General features: G+C 37.2%; 1 protein-coding gene across 2 annotated transcripts in view; it reads right to left on the bottom strand.

The window, feature by feature from the left end:
* Window positions 1-399: 399 nt before the first annotated feature.
* RAB6A (RAB6A, member RAS oncogene family) overlaps window positions 400-18534 on the bottom strand; it is a 45357-nt gene continuing 27222 nt past the window's right edge. Inside the window, exons 3-8 of one of the 2 annotated variants that reach the window (XM_084893444.1) lie at window positions 17418-17471; window positions 15762-15867; window positions 13830-13941; window positions 8901-8994; window positions 4671-4737; window positions 400-2424 (exon numbers count right to left, since the gene is read on the bottom strand). In XM_084893444.1, the coding sequence (XP_084749570.1) occupies window positions 2360-2424; window positions 4671-4737; window positions 8901-8994; window positions 13830-13941; window positions 15762-15867; window positions 17418-17471 (498 nt within the window). In that variant the 3' untranslated portion in view covers window positions 400-2359. Of the gene's footprint in view, window positions 2425-4670; window positions 4738-8900; window positions 8995-13829; window positions 13942-15761; window positions 15868-15923; window positions 16030-17417; window positions 17472-18534 lie in introns of both variants that reach the window. The other variant, XM_084893445.1, reaches the window with a different exon arrangement.

Genomic DNA, 18534 nt, shown 5'->3' with positions numbered 1-18534 from the left:
TGTTTTTCAAGTTGCAGCCACTCTCCTTCACTTTTTTTTGTTTTACTTTCCTAGATTTTATGTTCCCCTCTATAGTTCTAGAGAAGTAAGGAACACATGCTAATTTACAACCTTGGCAGGAATGGGAAACAAAGTCAATAATTGTTTTCTTTTGTATTTTATTTATATATTTTTGGCAGCAAAATTGTGTTTATTAAAAAAAAAAAAATCTGGGCTATGAATACATTTCACTACTTCAGTTTAAGAACCCTAAGCTAAATAAAAATACCAATATTAAAAGCAGCATATTGGTTACTACTGTCTTAAAGATACATAAAAAGAATCAAATGCTACAATGTAGGAAATCAATCACCCCCATGTCAGAAATCACAACTTCTTCCAAATAAAGAATATGACCCATTTGCCATATTGAATTGATATTTATTTCAGGACATGCCATGTCAAGATAAAACAAAAGAGTCAACCCTTGCCTTTAACAATAATATTGAATTATAAAAGCACTTTACAACTCCATCCCATCTTTGAGTATAAGTTACTGGTATGTGGGCTAACAATTATCTTAAAACATTTCTCTATTCAGACCCATTATCCAAGTGCTCTCTGAATATTAGAAGGTGATAATAAATGGGAAGTGGAGGAGGAAGAGGAAAGAGAGGAGAATAAGGTTCTCCCAGTTAAGGGTTTTGTTGTAATGAGGGGGATGAGGAACTATGAAGATACTTTTGTTTTTTTTCCATTTTTATACTGTGTTAAGTAATGCTTACAACATAAATTCAGCAGGCTTTTCCCGAGCTATAACTCAGAAAATTTCTTCCTGCAAATAATGTATTTACAAATGTGTTTAACTTACACAGCAATCTCACAATAACTAGTAAAGATTAAAATGGTGCACTCCTAGTATATTTGTTTGCAGTGTTTTAGGGAAATACATATTGCCATGGTGAGGTGATGAAGCTCTAAATATATGAAACAAAACATCTAAAATTAAAAGTAGTTTTAAAAAAGGCAAAGAAATAAATATCACCAAAGAAAAAGATTAATTGTAGTTTAAATATAAAACTAAATTACTAGTTAATTAACCAAACTTTACAGATCTAATAAAAAGCAAAACCAGCCTGAAAGACCCAACATTTAAAAAAAAGCTAAAAAATAAGGCATAAATCTGCAATATTGAGTTTTATTTCCATTCTCTCTTACCCTCTTCTATGTATGCTTTTCCAGATCTGCCTCTAGAAGCTTATAAGAAAACCTGCCATTTTCAATCTGACCCCAAATATCCTGAGCAAAGTATTTGCTATTCTGTTAAGGATTCTTTTGTTGGTAAGCTTTAGATATCATCATTTCTATTGGATATAGTTTTGACCAAGGTGCTAAATTTAAATTCTTTCACTGGTTCTTCTTGGAATTTTATTTCTATAGTGCCTTGCCTGCACAGCATTTAAAAATAACAAAACAAGATTTTAAAAAAAAAAAAAAAACAACAGGAGAAATCTATTACTTAAAAAAAAATTTTTTTTAACAAACAAAAACTCTATCTTGACAATTTTAGAATCTTGGAAAAGACAGTTCATTAGAAAAGTTAAATATAAAAAAAAACCTCTTCTGTTTTACTTTTCTCTTCCAGAGTCTAACATGTGAAAGGGTCTTTAGTTTTGGTCAGAAATAGATATTTTGTTCATTACTCATAAGTACTATGTTCATTAGGACTCATTTAAAGATGCACCAGAACACTTATTCGAGTACTGCCTACCATGATAACTGAGTTTTGACCTCAAATAAAGTCTAAATAATTTACTTCAGTGCTCAAGAATAATTTTGGACATCTTAACTCAAGGCCTAAAGCAAGTGGTATCACTAAAATTGAAAGATTATTCCAGTGGGCTTGGTCTGACTGATGCTTTGCCACTTCTTGTTTGTTTTCAGGAGTGGAGAGTAAGAATAGGAAATGGGGTAAGGGAGAGATGAAAAAAGCAGGGAGAGGTCAAGTAGGTAGGCAAATGCTACTGTGAACAGCTATTCCTTAACCAAGCCACATTCTGTTGAGATTTCCATCATTTTGAAATGCATTATCATAACATTAAAAAGGAAAAAAAGTTAAGAAAATGTATCTAATGTTTAAAATTATCACTGGAATATGCTGGAATTGACTTTTTGTAAAATATAAATAATATAGACACTGACTTTTTTTGTGCTTGTGAAGCTAATAGATCATCTCCACGAGACAGGCAGCAATGATGAGTTGCAATACATTATTACTGAAGGGGAAAAGGTTTAAGCCAATATTCACACTGCAGTCAATGAAGGAGTAAGGGGCCAAAGCAGTGAGCTTCTGCAGAAAAGGTGAAGAGGCCAAGAGGGATTAGCAGGAACAGCCTCCTTCGCTGACTGGCTGATCCTGAGGCTTTTCCAGTTTGATGTCAATCACTGAAACAAAAGTTAAGGACCTATAAATGGGAAAGTACAATTCCAATTCTGCTGAACACATATCTCTGGTAACCCCTCCCTCCCATTCCTATTAACAGCCACTACTTACTATTTAGCTAGCTCCCCATACAACAAAGGGCTCTAATAGTATAAATTTGCTTATATTCTACTATATGCAGCCAGGGTAACCTCTCTATTCACAGGATCTACCCTAAGCAGGAGCAAGAAACCCTATTAAGATGATGTTCCTTATGGAATTATCTATAATAAAAATCTGAAACTAACCTACAAGAGAGTTCCAACAACAGGGAAAGAATTTAATAAATAATGGGACTTAATTCTGTGGAATACATTATGCTATAAGAAGTAATAAAAAACTTAGAAAACAAAACTTTTAGAAGAGAGATGTGCTGAACACAAAGTGCTTAAATTATATGGCTTAATAAAAATGTCTATATATAGAAAAACACTAGAAGACAAATATATAACAAATAATGAAAATATAAAAATTTAAAATCTTTTGAAAAAAATGGTATTTGATGTGCTTCATTATGTATTGTTTCTGAAAGCAGAAGCCACAATAAAGTTCCAGACAGAGTTATTTCCTGCCTATGCCGAATAGAAAACTTGAATGTTAGAAAAAGCAGGGGAAGAAAATATGATACATACTGTGGGGTAAATGTTCAGTCGATAGGACTCAAATTTAGGAGAAGGTTGGGCCCTAGGTGGATGTCTCAGTTGGTTGCAGCATCTTCCCGTATAACAATAGGTTGCAAATTCAATCCCTGGTTAGAGCGTATATGGGAGGCAACTGATTGATGGTGTTTTTTTTCTCTCTCTCCCTTCCTCACTCTCTAAAAATCAAATCCTTGAATGAGGTTTAAAAAAGAAAAGACTGAATTTCTAAGAGTTTCCTACTCATTAAAAAATCAGGCAAGACTGTGGAATCTCAGGGGGGAGGTGGGGAGAGTGGGTGACTAGAAAGAGATCAACTTGTATGCATATATGCATAACCCATGGACACAGACAATAGGGTGGTAAAGGCCTAGAAGGGGGGGAGATATTAGTGGTCAATGGGGGGAAAAAGGGATATATGTATTACTTTAAACAATAAAGATTAAAAATAAATAAATAGCCCTAGCTGGTTTGGCTCAGTGGATAGAGTGTCAGCCTGAAGACTGAAGGGTCTCAGGTTCGATACTGATCAAGGGTACATGCTCAGGTTGTGGGCTCAATCCCCAGTGTGGGGGGAGCAGAAGACAGCCAGTCAATGATTCTCTCTCATCATTGAGGTTTCTATTTCTCTCTCTCCCTTTCTCCTTCCTCTCTGAAATAAATAAAAGCTTAAAAAAAAATAATAATAATCAATCAAGCAAGCAAATACAAATTCTCTCATTGATTAGTTGTAATGAGCAGCAGGGGAGCAAGTATACACTTGGATAACCAGATCTCATCCTATATAATAAAAGCCTAATATGCAAATTGTCCCCTCAATGGGAAGTCTTGTCAAGAGTTTGACCGCTTGCTATGATGTGCACTGACCACCAGGGGGTGGCATGGAACATGACAGATGTTGGCAATGCTGTGCTGGCAGCAGGTGGCAGTGGAGGAGCCTCAGGTCCAGATGGGCCCCAAGGACAGTAGGACCAGGGCGGGATGGCGGAGCAGGTGAGTGGGCGGAGCCAGGCCAGGGTGGGTGTGAGCCACTGGTTACCGGGTGGGGACCTGATGGCCCCGCCACCAATGGGCTCCCAGGCACTGAGGGAGCCAGGCGGGAGCCGATGCCCTGCTGATCCGATCCCAGGACAACCAGCAGCAGTGGCGCCACCTGGCTCCCTCAGCACCTGGGAGCCAGATGGCAACAGGGCAACTGGCAATTGGGCCCCCGCAGGTGGCAACCAACAGGGGCAGCGAGACCTCCGCCCTGCTCCCTTAGCACCTGGGGCGATAGGTGCTATTGACCTTGAAGGCGGTGAGTGGCTGGGGTGGCGGGGCCAGGCTCCCAGGCGCTGAGGGAGAAAGGGCAAATAACAATATTAAAATATTTCTTCTAATTATTTTCCTTTCAATGTGCACAGATCTGTGCACCGGGCCACTAGTTTTGCTATAAAAAAAAAAAATCCTCAATTTCTATGATCTTCACCATCTATTTTGACTATAAAAGGCATAATATTCCTTAGCCAACCAAGTGGAGCTGTCAAGACTAGTGATAACCACAACATTCTCCGATGAAACAGAAAGGATACTGTCTTCTCTGCTTCTGTCCTGTGTGCTTTCCATTCCAGGCAAAGCTGCTGCAACACGTCGGAAGAGCTGTGGAAAAGAGAGAAATGTGATAATTGGCAGGGAAAATTTAACAAATGGCATCAAGTAAAGGTGGAAGACTACCAAATGCTGTGTTCAAGGATATGGCTTATAGGTCATTCCTTATGTAGACCTTACCATAATGAAAGCATTTTAAAATACCTATTTAGTCCAGCCAGCATGGCTCAGTGGTTGAACGTCGACCTATGAACCAGGAGGTCTTGGTTCAATTCTTGGAAAGGGCACACGCCCAGGTTGGGGGCTCACTGCCCAATTGGGAGGTGGGTAGAAGGCAACCGATCAATGATTCTCTTTAAACACTGATGTTTCTATCTTTCTCTCTTTTTCTTCCTCTCTAAAATCAATAAAAAATATTTTTAAAAAACATACTGCGCAAAGCTGAAAATCCTGGGTAAGAAGAAATTGTTTTGTAAAATATTATTACAAACAAATCACACACGTAAAAACTTAATCCATTTTCTAGGACAAAAACTTTTAATTTATAGTTTTTAACTAATGTATTTTTAAAAAATATTTTATTGATTTTTTACAGAGAGGAAGGGAGAGAAATAGAGAGTTAGAAACATTGATGAGAGTCATCAATCAGCTGCCTCTTGCACACCCCCTACTGGGGATATGCCCGCAACCAAGGTACATGCCCTTGACCGGAATCGAACCCGGGACCCTTCAGTCCACAAGCCAACGCTCTATCCATTGAGCCAAACCGGTCCCGGCTACTTTTTATTTTAAAAATATATATTTTATTGATTTTACTCAGAGAGGCATTGAGAGGGATAGAGAGCTAGAAACATTGATGAGAGAGAAACATCGACCAGCTGCCTCTTGCACACTCCCCATTGGGGATGTGCCCACAACCAATGTACATGCCCTTGACCGGAATCGAACCTGGGACCTTTCAATCCGCAGTTTTGGCAGGAGTTTAAGTTGTTTTAAATAATCATTAAAGAAAAACCCATTTCTTAAATGGCAATAATATACTACTAACAGAGGCGTATGCTATATCAGGATAAAGTATGGGTCATTACAGTAGGTAACATATTTTAAATCCTCACACTAGTATTTATTAAGCATCCACTTTCTATAGGCATTCTGAAGCATCCTTGCCAGGACATTTTCTTTCTGGAAAAGGGGTATTAATTCCACCCTGACTTCTAGCTACATCTGCCTGTAGGTTCAGGCTCTTAGGAAAAATTATGTGTCTAGAGATAACAATGATTTAAAATCAAATTATGCTGATGATTGCACAATGTAAATTCACTAGAAATAACTGAACTGTACATTTAAAACAAGCGAAATGGCCCTAACCGGTTTGGCTCAGTGGAAAGAGTGTTGGCCTGTGGACTGAAGGGTCCCAGGTTCAATTCCGGTCAAGGGCATGTACCTTGGTTGTGGGCATATCCCCAGTGGGAGGTGTGCAGGAGGCAGCTGATCGATGTTTCTCACTCATCAATGTTTCTGACTCTCCCTCTCCCTTCCTCTTTGTAAAAAAATCAATAAAATATATATATATATAAAAAAAAATAAGTGAAATGTATGGATGTAAATTACACTTAAAGCTGTTAAGGAGTTATCTAAATTTAGAAGGATGATGATTTTAGAACTTTCAAACTATGAGGCTACTTAGGATTAGGGAGATCAAATGCTTTAGATTTAACCCAGACAGGAATATGTCCCATGGAAAGGCCATACTCTGACATATAATAAACTGGTTTAAATCCTTATTAAAATGTCTATAATAGAGAAAACTAGATGAAGCTACCTACTGCTTTGTCCTAGAACAGTAACATATGATAATGTTGTAGTAACTTCTATTACTCAAATTCTTTGTTAATGTCTCCTATAGGCTCAGTTACTTATCACGTGCTAAATTCCATACACATTGATATGTTCTAGGAATATACAATTCTGATAGAAGAGATATTTTCAATATAATGTGGTAAGTTCTTTGATGGAAGAGGTAATTTCAATATAATGTGGTAAGTTCTATGACAGGGGTCAGGTGTCTGTAAAAACACAGAAGAGAGTCATTTATCACTAAAATAGCCTGAAGGTATGGTAAAGAACTTCATAGAAAATCTGTCTGCACTCATGGGGGGCAGGTCCCCTCAGCCCGACTGAGCCCTCTCGCAGTCTGGGACCCCTTGGGGGATGTCCACCTGCTGGCTTAGGCCTGCTCCCCAGGGAATCAGGCCTAAGCTGTCAGTCAGACATCCCTCTACCTGCCAGCTTAGGCCTGCTCCTGGGGGTATCGGGTCTAAGCTGGCAGTCAGACATCCCTCTGGCAGCCTGGGAGCCCTTGGGGAATGTTCGACATCTTTAGCGCTGCAGCCGAGGTGGGAGAGGCTCCGTCCACTGCCAGCCATAACCCAAATTCTGGCTGAGTGGGGCTGCCCTGTGAAAGTTCACTGACCACCAGGGGGCAGCGACTGTGTTGAGCATCTGCCCCTGATGGTGAGTTACATCATAGCAACTGGTCATTCTCAGTCTTTCTGCTGTTAAGTAAATTTGCATATTACCCTTTTATTATATAGGATGTTTAATAGCAAGGAGAGATGGGAAATAAAAGTGTCCAAAATGAAAACAATATAGACAGTTTTTCATAAAGCTCTACTTACTCATTTTAAAGGATTTTACTTTAACCCTCTACTGATTACCTAGAATAAAAAATAATAATTTAGCCCTGTCCAGGGTTGCTCAATTGATTGGGACGCCTTCCCATACATTGAAGGTTCTTGGGTTCAATTCCCGGTCAGGGCACATCCCCAGGTTGAGGGTTCTATCCCCAGTTAGGGTGCATCTGGGAGGCAACTGATCAATGTTTCTCTCTCAGATCGATGTTTCTTTTAAAAAAAATCCTTGGTGAAAATAAATAATAATTATAATAATTTATTAGACTGTAAATACTATAAATCTTCAACTACTACTCTATATTATATATAGCCCTGAAGAATTAAGCAGGTGAGTTTTGGGCTACTTCATCTTTTAGAAAAGTTTGACAATGTGAGGTCCCCAGATATTTTCCTGCCCCCCACCCTCCCCACCAAACACTCCTTTTATAATCACTGTTAACACACTAGTAGTTTGTTAAGAGTAAAATAATCTCGATGTACTTTCATCACAATAAGCAATATACCATTCCTGACAGCAATATTTGCTTTCTTTTATCATAATCTTACTATCAAACTCTAAAATAAGAAATGTTACCTTGAAACAATGCAGCAGGGAAGTAGTGAGAGGATGGTGAGTTTACAACCTTGCAATCACACAATCTTACAATCATAATAAAGTACTTTTCCTGTACACGATTTGAAGTTTGGAAGTCTTTTTCTTTGTCCAAAACCTAGCTTGGTAAGTCTTTTTCTCTTTGTCCAAAAACATATATTTATGTTTTTCACTGTTTAATAAACTAGTTTGTGAGGCCTACTGTTACTAACGGAAAGAAAACCTTACACTATAGAATAGAATACTCACACAATCTATACTAATAAAAGGGTAATATGCAAATTGGTCAGGACACCCTCACAGTAACAACAGAACAGCAGGCTGCATGGGACAAGGCCAGCAGGGAGGTTAGTGAGGTACAACCAAATAACTGAACAGCAGGCTGCATGGGGTGACCAAGCTGGGGGGAACGGGGGGGATGGACACATGGACAGTTGAGGGAAGTGAGCGGTGACCAGGCCAGTAAAAGGGGGCAGTTGGGAGTGACCAGGCCGGCAGGGAGAGGGGAGGTGGGGAGGAGAGGAGGGGTAGTGAGCGGAAACCAAGCCGACAGCAGGGGGCAGTAAGGGGCGATCAGGCGGCAAGGAGGAGCAATTGGGGGCAATCAGGCCAGCAGGCAGAGGCAGTTAGGAGTGATCAGGTTGGCGGGGGAGAGGGGGGACAGTTAGAGCAATCAGACAGGCAGGCAGGTGAGCAGTTAGGAGCCAGCAGTCCCAAATTGTGAGAGGGATGTCCAACTGCCAGTTTAGGCCCAATCCTGTAAACTGGCAGCTAGACATCCCCCAAGGGATCCCGGATTGGAGAGGGTGCAGGCTGGGCTGAGGGGACCCCCCCCCGCCCCACACCCATGCACAAATCTCGTGCACCCAGCCTCTAGTTATTTCATAATATGTGTTTTCAATTTGGTAAATACTCCAAAGAACACTTACCTGCTTTACATTGTATCCTGCTTTTGCACTAGTTTCAATAAACATAACATTCAGCTCTTTGGCTTTCCTCTCTCCCTCCTCAATTGATACTTGCCTGTAGAAAAATAAAAAAAAACACCAAATACTTCTTTTTGAAAGATGTTATTATAAAGATTAGAAACAAAGTTCTAAAGTAACTTTTCTTGATATGGGTGCTGGTTACACAGACAAGACTAATTTGAAAATTCAAGCTGCTGTACACTTAAAATTTGTGTACTTGTATGTGTATGTTATATCAAGACATTTTTTTAATGATTTGCTTTTACGTGGCTGAGCTCATCCTATAACTTTTTTATTTTTTTAAACTCAATAGCCTGCTATTTTCTCTTAATATTAGACCATAAGTATTTAATCTTGTGATTAAAAACTTCATGTAAAATAATTTTTTATGGCTAAACCATTTGTCAATTTGCTACTGTAATTTATTTTTTATCTATTTTATTTTTTAATTTTTGGTAACCCTCACCTGAGGATATTAGTGGAAGAGAGAGGGAAAGACAGAAACACTGATGTGAGAGACACACATTGATTGGTTGCCTCCTGCATGAGCCTGGGCCAGGGTCCAGGCCAGGATTCAGGCCAGAGAGGCACCTGCAACCAAAGTACATGTCCTTGACCAGAATCAAACCCAGGACCGTTTGGTCCATAGGCTGATGCTCTATCCATTGAGCAAAACTGGCGAGGGCCATTTTCTACTATAATTTATATAACCATTCCCAAACTGTTAAAATGTAAGTTGGTTTCAAATTCTAAACTAATATGAAAAATGTTGCTATAAAGATCTTTGTGCTTACTACTTTGTACACTGTGGATCATTTCTGGAGGCTGGATTTTGTGAATATCTGCAAGTGAAAAAGCAAGTCAAAGGACATGTATGTTGGCCCTGGCCAGTGTTTCTCAATGGTTAGCATGTAGGCCCATGCACCGAAGAATTGTAGGTTTGATTCCCGTTCAGAGCATGTACCTGGTTTGTAGTTTTGATCCCTGGCCCCAGTTAGTGTGCAAGAGGCAACCAATCAATGTGTCTCTCTCTCACATCGCTTTGTACGTATCCCCCTGCTACCTCCCACCTCCATTCTTTCCACTCTTTCTAAAAATCAATAAGGGAAAAATATCCTAGGGTGAGGTTAAAAAAACCATACATTTATGTTGAAGTCTCTTGATACATAGTTTAATACTTTAATACTTATTTTAGAGGACATTTTGTGATGTATTATAATAATTAGCCGTGTCTCAAATTGTAAGCTCTTCGCCAGGACCGGTTTGGCTCAGTGGATAGAGCGTCAGCCTGCGGACTGAAAGGTCCCGGGTTCGATTCCGGTCAAGGGCATGTACCTTGGTTGCGGGCACATCCCCAGTAGGGGGTGTGCAAGAGGCAGCTGATCGATGTTTCTAACTCTCTATCCCTCTCTCTTCCTCTCTGTGAAAAATCAATAATATATATATATTTTTTAAATGTAAGCTCTTCAAGTATAAGATTATTTCATTTATCTTGGTGTTCCAAGTACCTAGCTGGCAACATAGATGTTTAGCTCTATAAATTTGTGTATGTATATAAAATTAAATAACATACTTTTTCTTAACAATTTAAAAGACAATCTTTTGTTATTTTAATATATTTTATTAATTTTTTACGGAGAGGAAGGGACAAGGATAGTTAGAAACATCGATGAGAGAAACATCGATCAACTGCACACCCCCTACTGGGGATATGCCCGCAACCAAGGTACATGCCCTTGACAGGAATCGAACCTGGGACCCTTCAATCCGTAGGCTGACATTCTACCCACTGAGCCAAACCGGTTTCAGCGAAAGTTGACAATCTAATAAACCTTTAGCCTCGAATGCTTAAGAGTGTGGATTTCCTAAAAATAATTGTCAGCCCAGCAGGCATGGCTCAATGGTTGAACAGGAGGTCACCATTCAATTCCCAGTCAGGACACATGCCCAGATTGTGGGTTCGATCCCCAGTGTAAGTGTGCAGGAGGCAGCCAATCAATGATTCTCTCTCATCATTGATGTTTCTATCTCTCCCTCCCTCTCTGAAATCAATAAAAGCATATTTTAAAAAAATAATAATTCTATAATAATAATAATAAGTGACCCTCAAACTTCCTATCTACAATTAGTCCCCCTGGTGATCCCACACAGTCTCATGGTTTAAAGTACCATCTATATGCTGATGACTCCCAATCTTACATATCTATCTTAGACCATGCTCTGAACTCTAGACTCATATCCAACTGCCTTCCTGACACCTAAGAAGATATTAGGATATCTAATAACCATTATAAACTTAAAATGATCAAAACTGAAGTTATGATATTACATTCCAAAGCATTCTTTATGCAGTCTCTCCTATCTCAATTAATGAGTTACTCAGACCAAAAATATAGGTGTCATCCTTTTCCTTCTCTCAGCCCCCATATTCCACCCATCAGCATGTATTCCATCCACTGTATCAATATATCCTGAAAGTTCTATCTTCAAAATATATCTGAATTTGACCAATGATCACCAGACAAGGTTTGCCCTACATGACCTGGCCTTCATTACTGCGTGTGTGTTTTTTAACTTCATTGCTTATTATTCTTTCCATCATTCTTTTACCAGCTATATAGGCCTCCTTGCTGTTCCTCAAAAAAGCTAAGAATAGTCACCAATTTAGGGATCTTGCATTTTGAGCCATCTGCCTCGGGGCTTTCCTCCTTAAAATATCTGCATAGTTAACTTCCTTAGTGTCTTTAATCAAAAGTCACCATTCTCTCAGTGAGATCTTCTACTGCTATGTCATTTAATATTTCAAACTCACACTTGACATTTCATATTCCTTTTCCCTGCTTTATTTTGTGTGGCTCACTCTCTGCAATAAAAACTCTGTGAAGACTTGTCTTTTTTTGTTCACCCTAAAGTATCATCCTCTGAAACAAGTGATATTTAATAAATACTTCTTGAATGATTTTTACTCTGTAAACCCTATATGTGAAGGATTCCAGGGAAAAAAAACTATTTTTAGTTGCAGAACTATAAGTAACCCTAATAAAATGGTTGAATGTTACTTATAACAATGACCCCAATTGTGGTTTGATTCTGTCACAATCACTAAGGAAAACTCTCTAAAATAGATTTCCAAGGGCCCTATTTTAGACTGTCATAGTACCTAGAAATACGGTTAAAACCGCCCAAATTTAAAAAATTGACCATGATCCTTTATAGCCAGGATCTTTTTAAAAAATATATATTTTATTGATTTTTAACAGAGAGGAAGAGAGTTATAGAGTTGAAAACATCAATGAGAGAGAAACATCGATCAGCTGCCTCCTGCACACCCCCTACTGGGGATGTGCCCGCAACCAAGGTACATGCCCTTTACTAGAATCGAACCTGGGACCCCTTAGTCTGCAGGCCGATGCTCTATCCACTAAGCCAAACCAGTTTTGGCTATAATCAGGATCTTTAAAGAGGTTCTAATAAGCCATATTACCAGGTTTGAAACATTTGGGGATCACTGGACTATAGGAAAGAGAGTACTGAACATCCTAGGTACTTAAACTGAGACACTGAAAAATATATTCTAGCCTTTCCTTCATGTTTTATCCCCAAAAAGGTAATTCTCAAAGAAAGTGACATTTAACTTTTCATAATGAATAGATTAGCCCTAGCCGGTTTGGCTCAGTGAATACAGAATCGACCGGTGGACTGAAGGGTCCAGGGTTGAGTCCAATAAAGGGCAGTTACTTCGGTTACAGGCGCATACGGGAGGCAACTAATCGATGTCTCTCTCTCACATCAATGTTTCTCTCTCTGTCTCTCCCCCTCCCTTCTACTCTCTTTGAAAATCAATGGAAAAATGTCCTCGGCTAAGACTTTTAAAAAGATGAAAACATACTTTGAATTTACTTTTAAATTATTATAAAATTTCTGTCAATGTACTGCCAATTCCAAATGAAGTACCTTGGCCAGCAATGGGCTTAACATTTCCACAAATCTTTGAACATAGTGGATTTCTTTGCAACATTTTAATTAATAGCACAAGTTTATTACCTGAATTTCAATATGACTCATGAACAAATAATAAATAAGTAGTAAAAGCTTATACTATTAAGTAAAATGGTGAAGACTATTTAAAGCAGAAAGAACATCAAGATTACTTAGAAATGCTAAAAGCAGATATTGAAGCCATGGGTTTGACAGTGAATGTTAATAGATTTTGCATCCTGTGACTTGAATATGGCTTTCCTCATTTGACTAAGGTATCACAATCAAACTATTCAGTTCAACTACATAGTCTGGTTCAACCAGACAACTTAAAAAAGAAAAAAAAACACACCACTGAATTATAATTAATATTTATAAGAAGACTACCAAAAGAGTGTGTATATAGTTGTTATTAATAATTTTTTAAAATGTATTTTTATTGATTTCAGAAAGAAAGGGAGAGGGAAAGATAGAAAAATCAATGATGAGAGAGAATCACTGTTCAGCTGCCTCCTGCACATCCCCTACTGAGGATGGAGCCCGCAACCCATGTGCCCTGACCAAACTGATCCTTTATCCACTAAGCCAAACCAGCTAGGGGAAACATTTTGTTCCTTAACAGAACGCTGCACATATTTATGAGGCCTATAAATGCAAAATTTAGCTTTATATGTAAACAAATCTTGCACAAGAGTTACTTATACATGGGCTTTTATAAAACAAAAATACTCATTTTCATTTAAGGGCTGAGTTTAATGTTTTATATTTTAGGTTCCTACACTAAAGAAAAGGGGGGGTAATAAACTTAAGGATTTAATACGTTATTTTAAAAACAATTCTTCAGTAACATTAAAAGTAACAGACTACTTAAAAAAACCAAACATTTCATATACATACAAAATCACTCCATACCTCTTATCAGCAAGGTCTGTTTTATTTCCTACTAGCATGATAATAACATCACTTCCTCTTTCTGTTCTGACATCATCAATCCATTTTGTAGTTTGCTGGAATGAGTTAACATCTGGTATAAAAGGGTGAATAGAGACATCAATGTTATTATAAATGCCTCCCCCCATGATGGACCAAAAAATAAACAAGAAATGTAAACGAAGGAAGGAGGGAAGGGAGAGAGAGAGGGAGGGAAAAAAGCCCTGGAAATTGAAAGGAGGCTGGCACATTAGGACCCACTTTTAATGTGCCTCTAACATAACTCCATTTTATCTGAGTATAACTGTCAATAGTCTAAACATATCACAAATATAAAATCCTCAACGTTCCTTTTATTAGTGGTTTAAAATGTTGAACACAACTAAATGAGTGCAATGTACTATATGTAATTGAAATATTTTTTAATATAAGGACAGCTATGGCAGATAATATGGTGTTACATTGCCACAATGTGTTTTTTTTTTTTATTACTTACACATACCAAACATGACAAAGAAAGCATCTCCAAAAGTATGTCAGCCAGTAAGACCCAACACATCCAGAAAATTTGGAAAGACTTTAAATAGCTTTCAACACCACTCTATTTGCATTCTTATTCAGTTTGTGATCACTTTAACTTGAAGTTTGTTTAATGCACCAGAATCACTTGTTTAAAAAAATCCATCTTTTCTAGCACTAGATTCTAAGTAGAACACTTCAATATTTTTATGGTAGCTAAAGAAAATAGTTTACTAATATCTTAACCTCATGTGCACAATTTTTAAAGAAAAATACATACAATTCACTTGATCTGGTTAAAGTAAGCACAAACATTTTAAAGCTGCAAAATATGTCAATGCACAATAATGAACATACAGTTTTTTAAACAAGTAGCAACCCAAAGTAAAGCTTCAAGAAAAGATGGCATATAGCACCTAACCAAAAAAAAAAAAAAAAAAAAGTCTGAATGCAAACTTGTAATTTATAATTCTGCTATTGCAATTATTATTAAGTAGATATGACTTCTGGTTGAGCAGTTGTGTAAAAATGTATGAGAATATTATTACTCAAATCAATGTTTGTTGCTATGTTTTTGAAGGCCTCTGATTTTTCTATAAGTTATGGACCACTAGATGGAATGATGCTTAATATTGCCTAATATATTTTTAAAAATAATTATAAAGATAATTTTAATCAGAGAGCATTTCCTTATCAGTCACCAATGCTCCATGGAACATTTAGTCACATAAAATTCTAAAGGCATTATTCAGTTTCTAGGGAAAATAAAAAGGAAGAACATTACTTTAGTCTCCTATTTATTTTCTTGGGGAGAAATGAAAGTGTAATTTGTTAGCAATAAAGCAAGCCAGTCAATCATAGAATCCAGATATTCAAATGAAAATGATTAATATAAGATGGCACATTATGTTTTCTCTGCCTTCCTCTATAGAAAAAGAATGGCTGTAAGGGGAAAGCAGGGGAAAATAGGCTAGCAGAAGTTTTTAATAGCCTCAACAGAAGCCTTGGAAGATTAGGAAAACTTGGCAAGAGGCTTAAATGCAGATTTACTTTATTTTAGAGAAGTCTGAGATCAAGTTAAATAAAAAAGATGTTCTTCCAACCATAATTATGATGTGACTTAGGGATAATAGGATATTAAGAAAGCCTTGGAGAGAATTCATAATTGAACCCAAAGGAAAATTTCCAGGACAAAAAATGTGGCACAGTAGAAATAAATGGTATTTGTACAAACACCAAGCAAATATTTCTGACCTAGCCAATCTGTGAAAAGGTTTGCTCATTTAAACTCATTTTTGCATGCCAGTATTGAAAACAAGCACAAGACAAGAACATGCATACAGCTAAGCTACAGGTTGAAAGAAGATTAGAAATGCATAATTCCCCCCCACTCACTTGTGATATCATAAACAACAACTGCCACAGTGGAGTCACGAATGTAGCTAGGAATCAAGCTCCTGAACCGCTCTTGACCTGCTGTGTCCCATAATTGCAATCGTACCTAACAACAAAATCAGTCAAACAAGCAAGAAGGTCAACCCATTGCAAAATACCTACTTGTGATATCGTAAACTACTACGGCTGCAGCAGAATCACGGATGTAACTGGGAATGAGGCTACGGAAACGTTCCTGACCCGCAGTATCCCACAGCTGCAGCCTGATCTGTGGGATGGGAAAAAATGAATAAAAAAAAAAAAAAAAAAAAAAATTCATACTAAAAATAAAAAAGAAATAATGTTTTTTAAAGGGGGCAGAAAGGAGGTAAAATAAAGACTCATGCAAAAGGTTGCAGGGATGTGAGGAATGAAAACACAAAACTTTCCTTTTCCAAAAGAGAATAATATAAAAATGTATCTGAAAATACATGACTTAAAAATGGCAATGGCAAATTCTTTACAGAATCAGAAATACAGCTTCCTTCCTCCCCCACCTCCACCCCCCTCTTTATAACCTCTTTTTGAATCCTATGCCTTCTGGATAGCAAAAAGTAGACTTTGTTCATGTTCAAACAGTAAGCATAAAAGGGAAAAGTCAATGAGCAGCCCAGGCTATCACAAAAAAGGAATTAATGCTTCTCAGAAAGACTCTCAGAAGCTAAAATGTGTCTCTTTTCTATTGGGTCTGGAACACTCTGAAATTGGGTCTCTGACTACTGTGCTTATGTTTCTCCCACACACTTCTTCCCAGACCACTATATATAATCTAATAAAAAAGAGGATTATCTTTTTGCAACCCTACATAAAAATTTTACTTTTTTACTTTTTACATTTGAGAAAGAAAAGCCTGAAAACAGGCATTAAGTTATTTTACCATTATAAAGCTGTTTCTAAGCTTTCAAATTTTAAGAAATGGCATGCTACTATATTAAAACATAAAAGAAAACAGTCAAAAGAAAACACACACTTATAAGAAATAGCATTAGATATAAAATGTTTTGGGGTATAGATCCCAAAATATTGTATTTAAGACAGTCACTGTTTAGGTGATAGAAACCTTCAAGAGATACAGAATTTACATTGTACTTAAAGGAAACATTCCTAAAGATGGAAGATAAATCCAACAAATAAATACACATTCTTTCTATTTAAAATTTGACATATTAACCATTTTCTATTCACTTTGGTATATATCATATTCTGACAAATAAAACCTTGAAGTTCACAAGTTTTGTCAAATTCAAATGAAATCTTTCCTAGTGCATTCAAAAGGTCTATAGCAGCTTTAAATATCTCTATACAAATATCTCTAAACAAATGCTATATTTGTTACCATTTTTTCTAAATCAGGATGACGAATTCTGTTTAACAAGCCTAGGGCCTTCAGGGTTTTATAAATAACTTGGCTTTCTCTGATTTTTGGATTTCACTTGGGGTTAAGAAGTCAGAGTGCTAAGACCCATGCAATCTGTAATAAGTTTTTCTCAAGACCTGTAAACTAACTTTGGCAAGTTTGCTAAGTACTTTCTATGATGACAATCATTGATTATAGCTTGATCACCGCTTTCTATCCTAGAGTATTGAAGAAAATTGCACATGGAAAACATTACTCACTGTTCGATCTTCTAAGTACATTGTTTTTGATAAAAAATCAATACCAATTGTTGCCTGTAAACCAAACCAAAACAAACAAGTTAAATATAAATCTCTATAAGGTAGCTATCATTAGCCCTGTTTTTCTCAATGTATAGATAACAATATTGGAGTTCTGAGAAATTAAATAACTTTTCTAAGGACACAAAACTTCTGTTATATGGTTGGGAATAAAAGCTCTTTCTAATATATGCTTATTAGATATATATCTTAACCACTTTTTTAAAATTAAAAATACTTTATTTTGAGTAGTTTTAAGTTCACAGCAAAACTGAAAAGAAGATATACTCCCCAAATTCATAGCATTCTCTATTATCAACATTACCCACCAGAATGTTACATTTATTGTAATTGATAAGTTTACATTGACACAGATACATTTTTAAAAATAGGTTTTATTTTTAAACTAGAGGCCCGATGCATGAAGATTCGTGCAAGAATGGGCCTTCCTTCCCCTGGCTGCCGGCACCACCTTCGCTCTGCCTTTTCATTCCAGCCCAGAGCCACCTTTCCGCCTGCCCACACTGCCCACACGCCCGGAGCAGGCTATTGTGAAATCGTTTTCAACTATCCTTGATTTATATCTAGGAGTGGAATTGCTGGGCCATAATTGTATTTAACTTTGTGAGAAAATGTCAGACGTTTCCACAGTGGCTGCACTATTTTAAATTCTAACCTAGTAGGTGTGAAGTGGAATCTTATTGTGGTTTTGATTTGCATTTCTCTAATGACTATTGATGTTGAGAATTTTTTCATGTGTAATCTGCTATTTGTATATCCTTTCTGAAGTAATTAATGCCTATTGAAGTTCCTTACCCATTTAAAATGAGTCTGTCATTTTTATTATGATTTGTAAGAGTTCTTTATGTAGAATTATAAATATTAAACACTAGACATGTAACTTTCAAATATTTCCTCCAACTCTGTAGGTTGGGCCCAGTACACCTTTATGAAAAATCCATTGTCAATAGATACATGGATTTTCTTTCTTTTTTAAGAAAATATATTTTAGCCGAGACTGGTTTGGCTCAATGGATAGAGCGTCGGCTTGGGGACTGAAGGGTCCCGGGTTCGATTC

This window comes from Pipistrellus hanaki (assembly GCF_964339955.1).
Source record: "Pipistrellus hanaki genome assembly, chromosome: 9".
NCBI lineage: Eukaryota > Metazoa > Chordata > Mammalia > Chiroptera > Vespertilionidae > Pipistrellus > Pipistrellus hanaki.
This window is presented reverse-complemented; position numbering and strand designations above follow the sequence as displayed.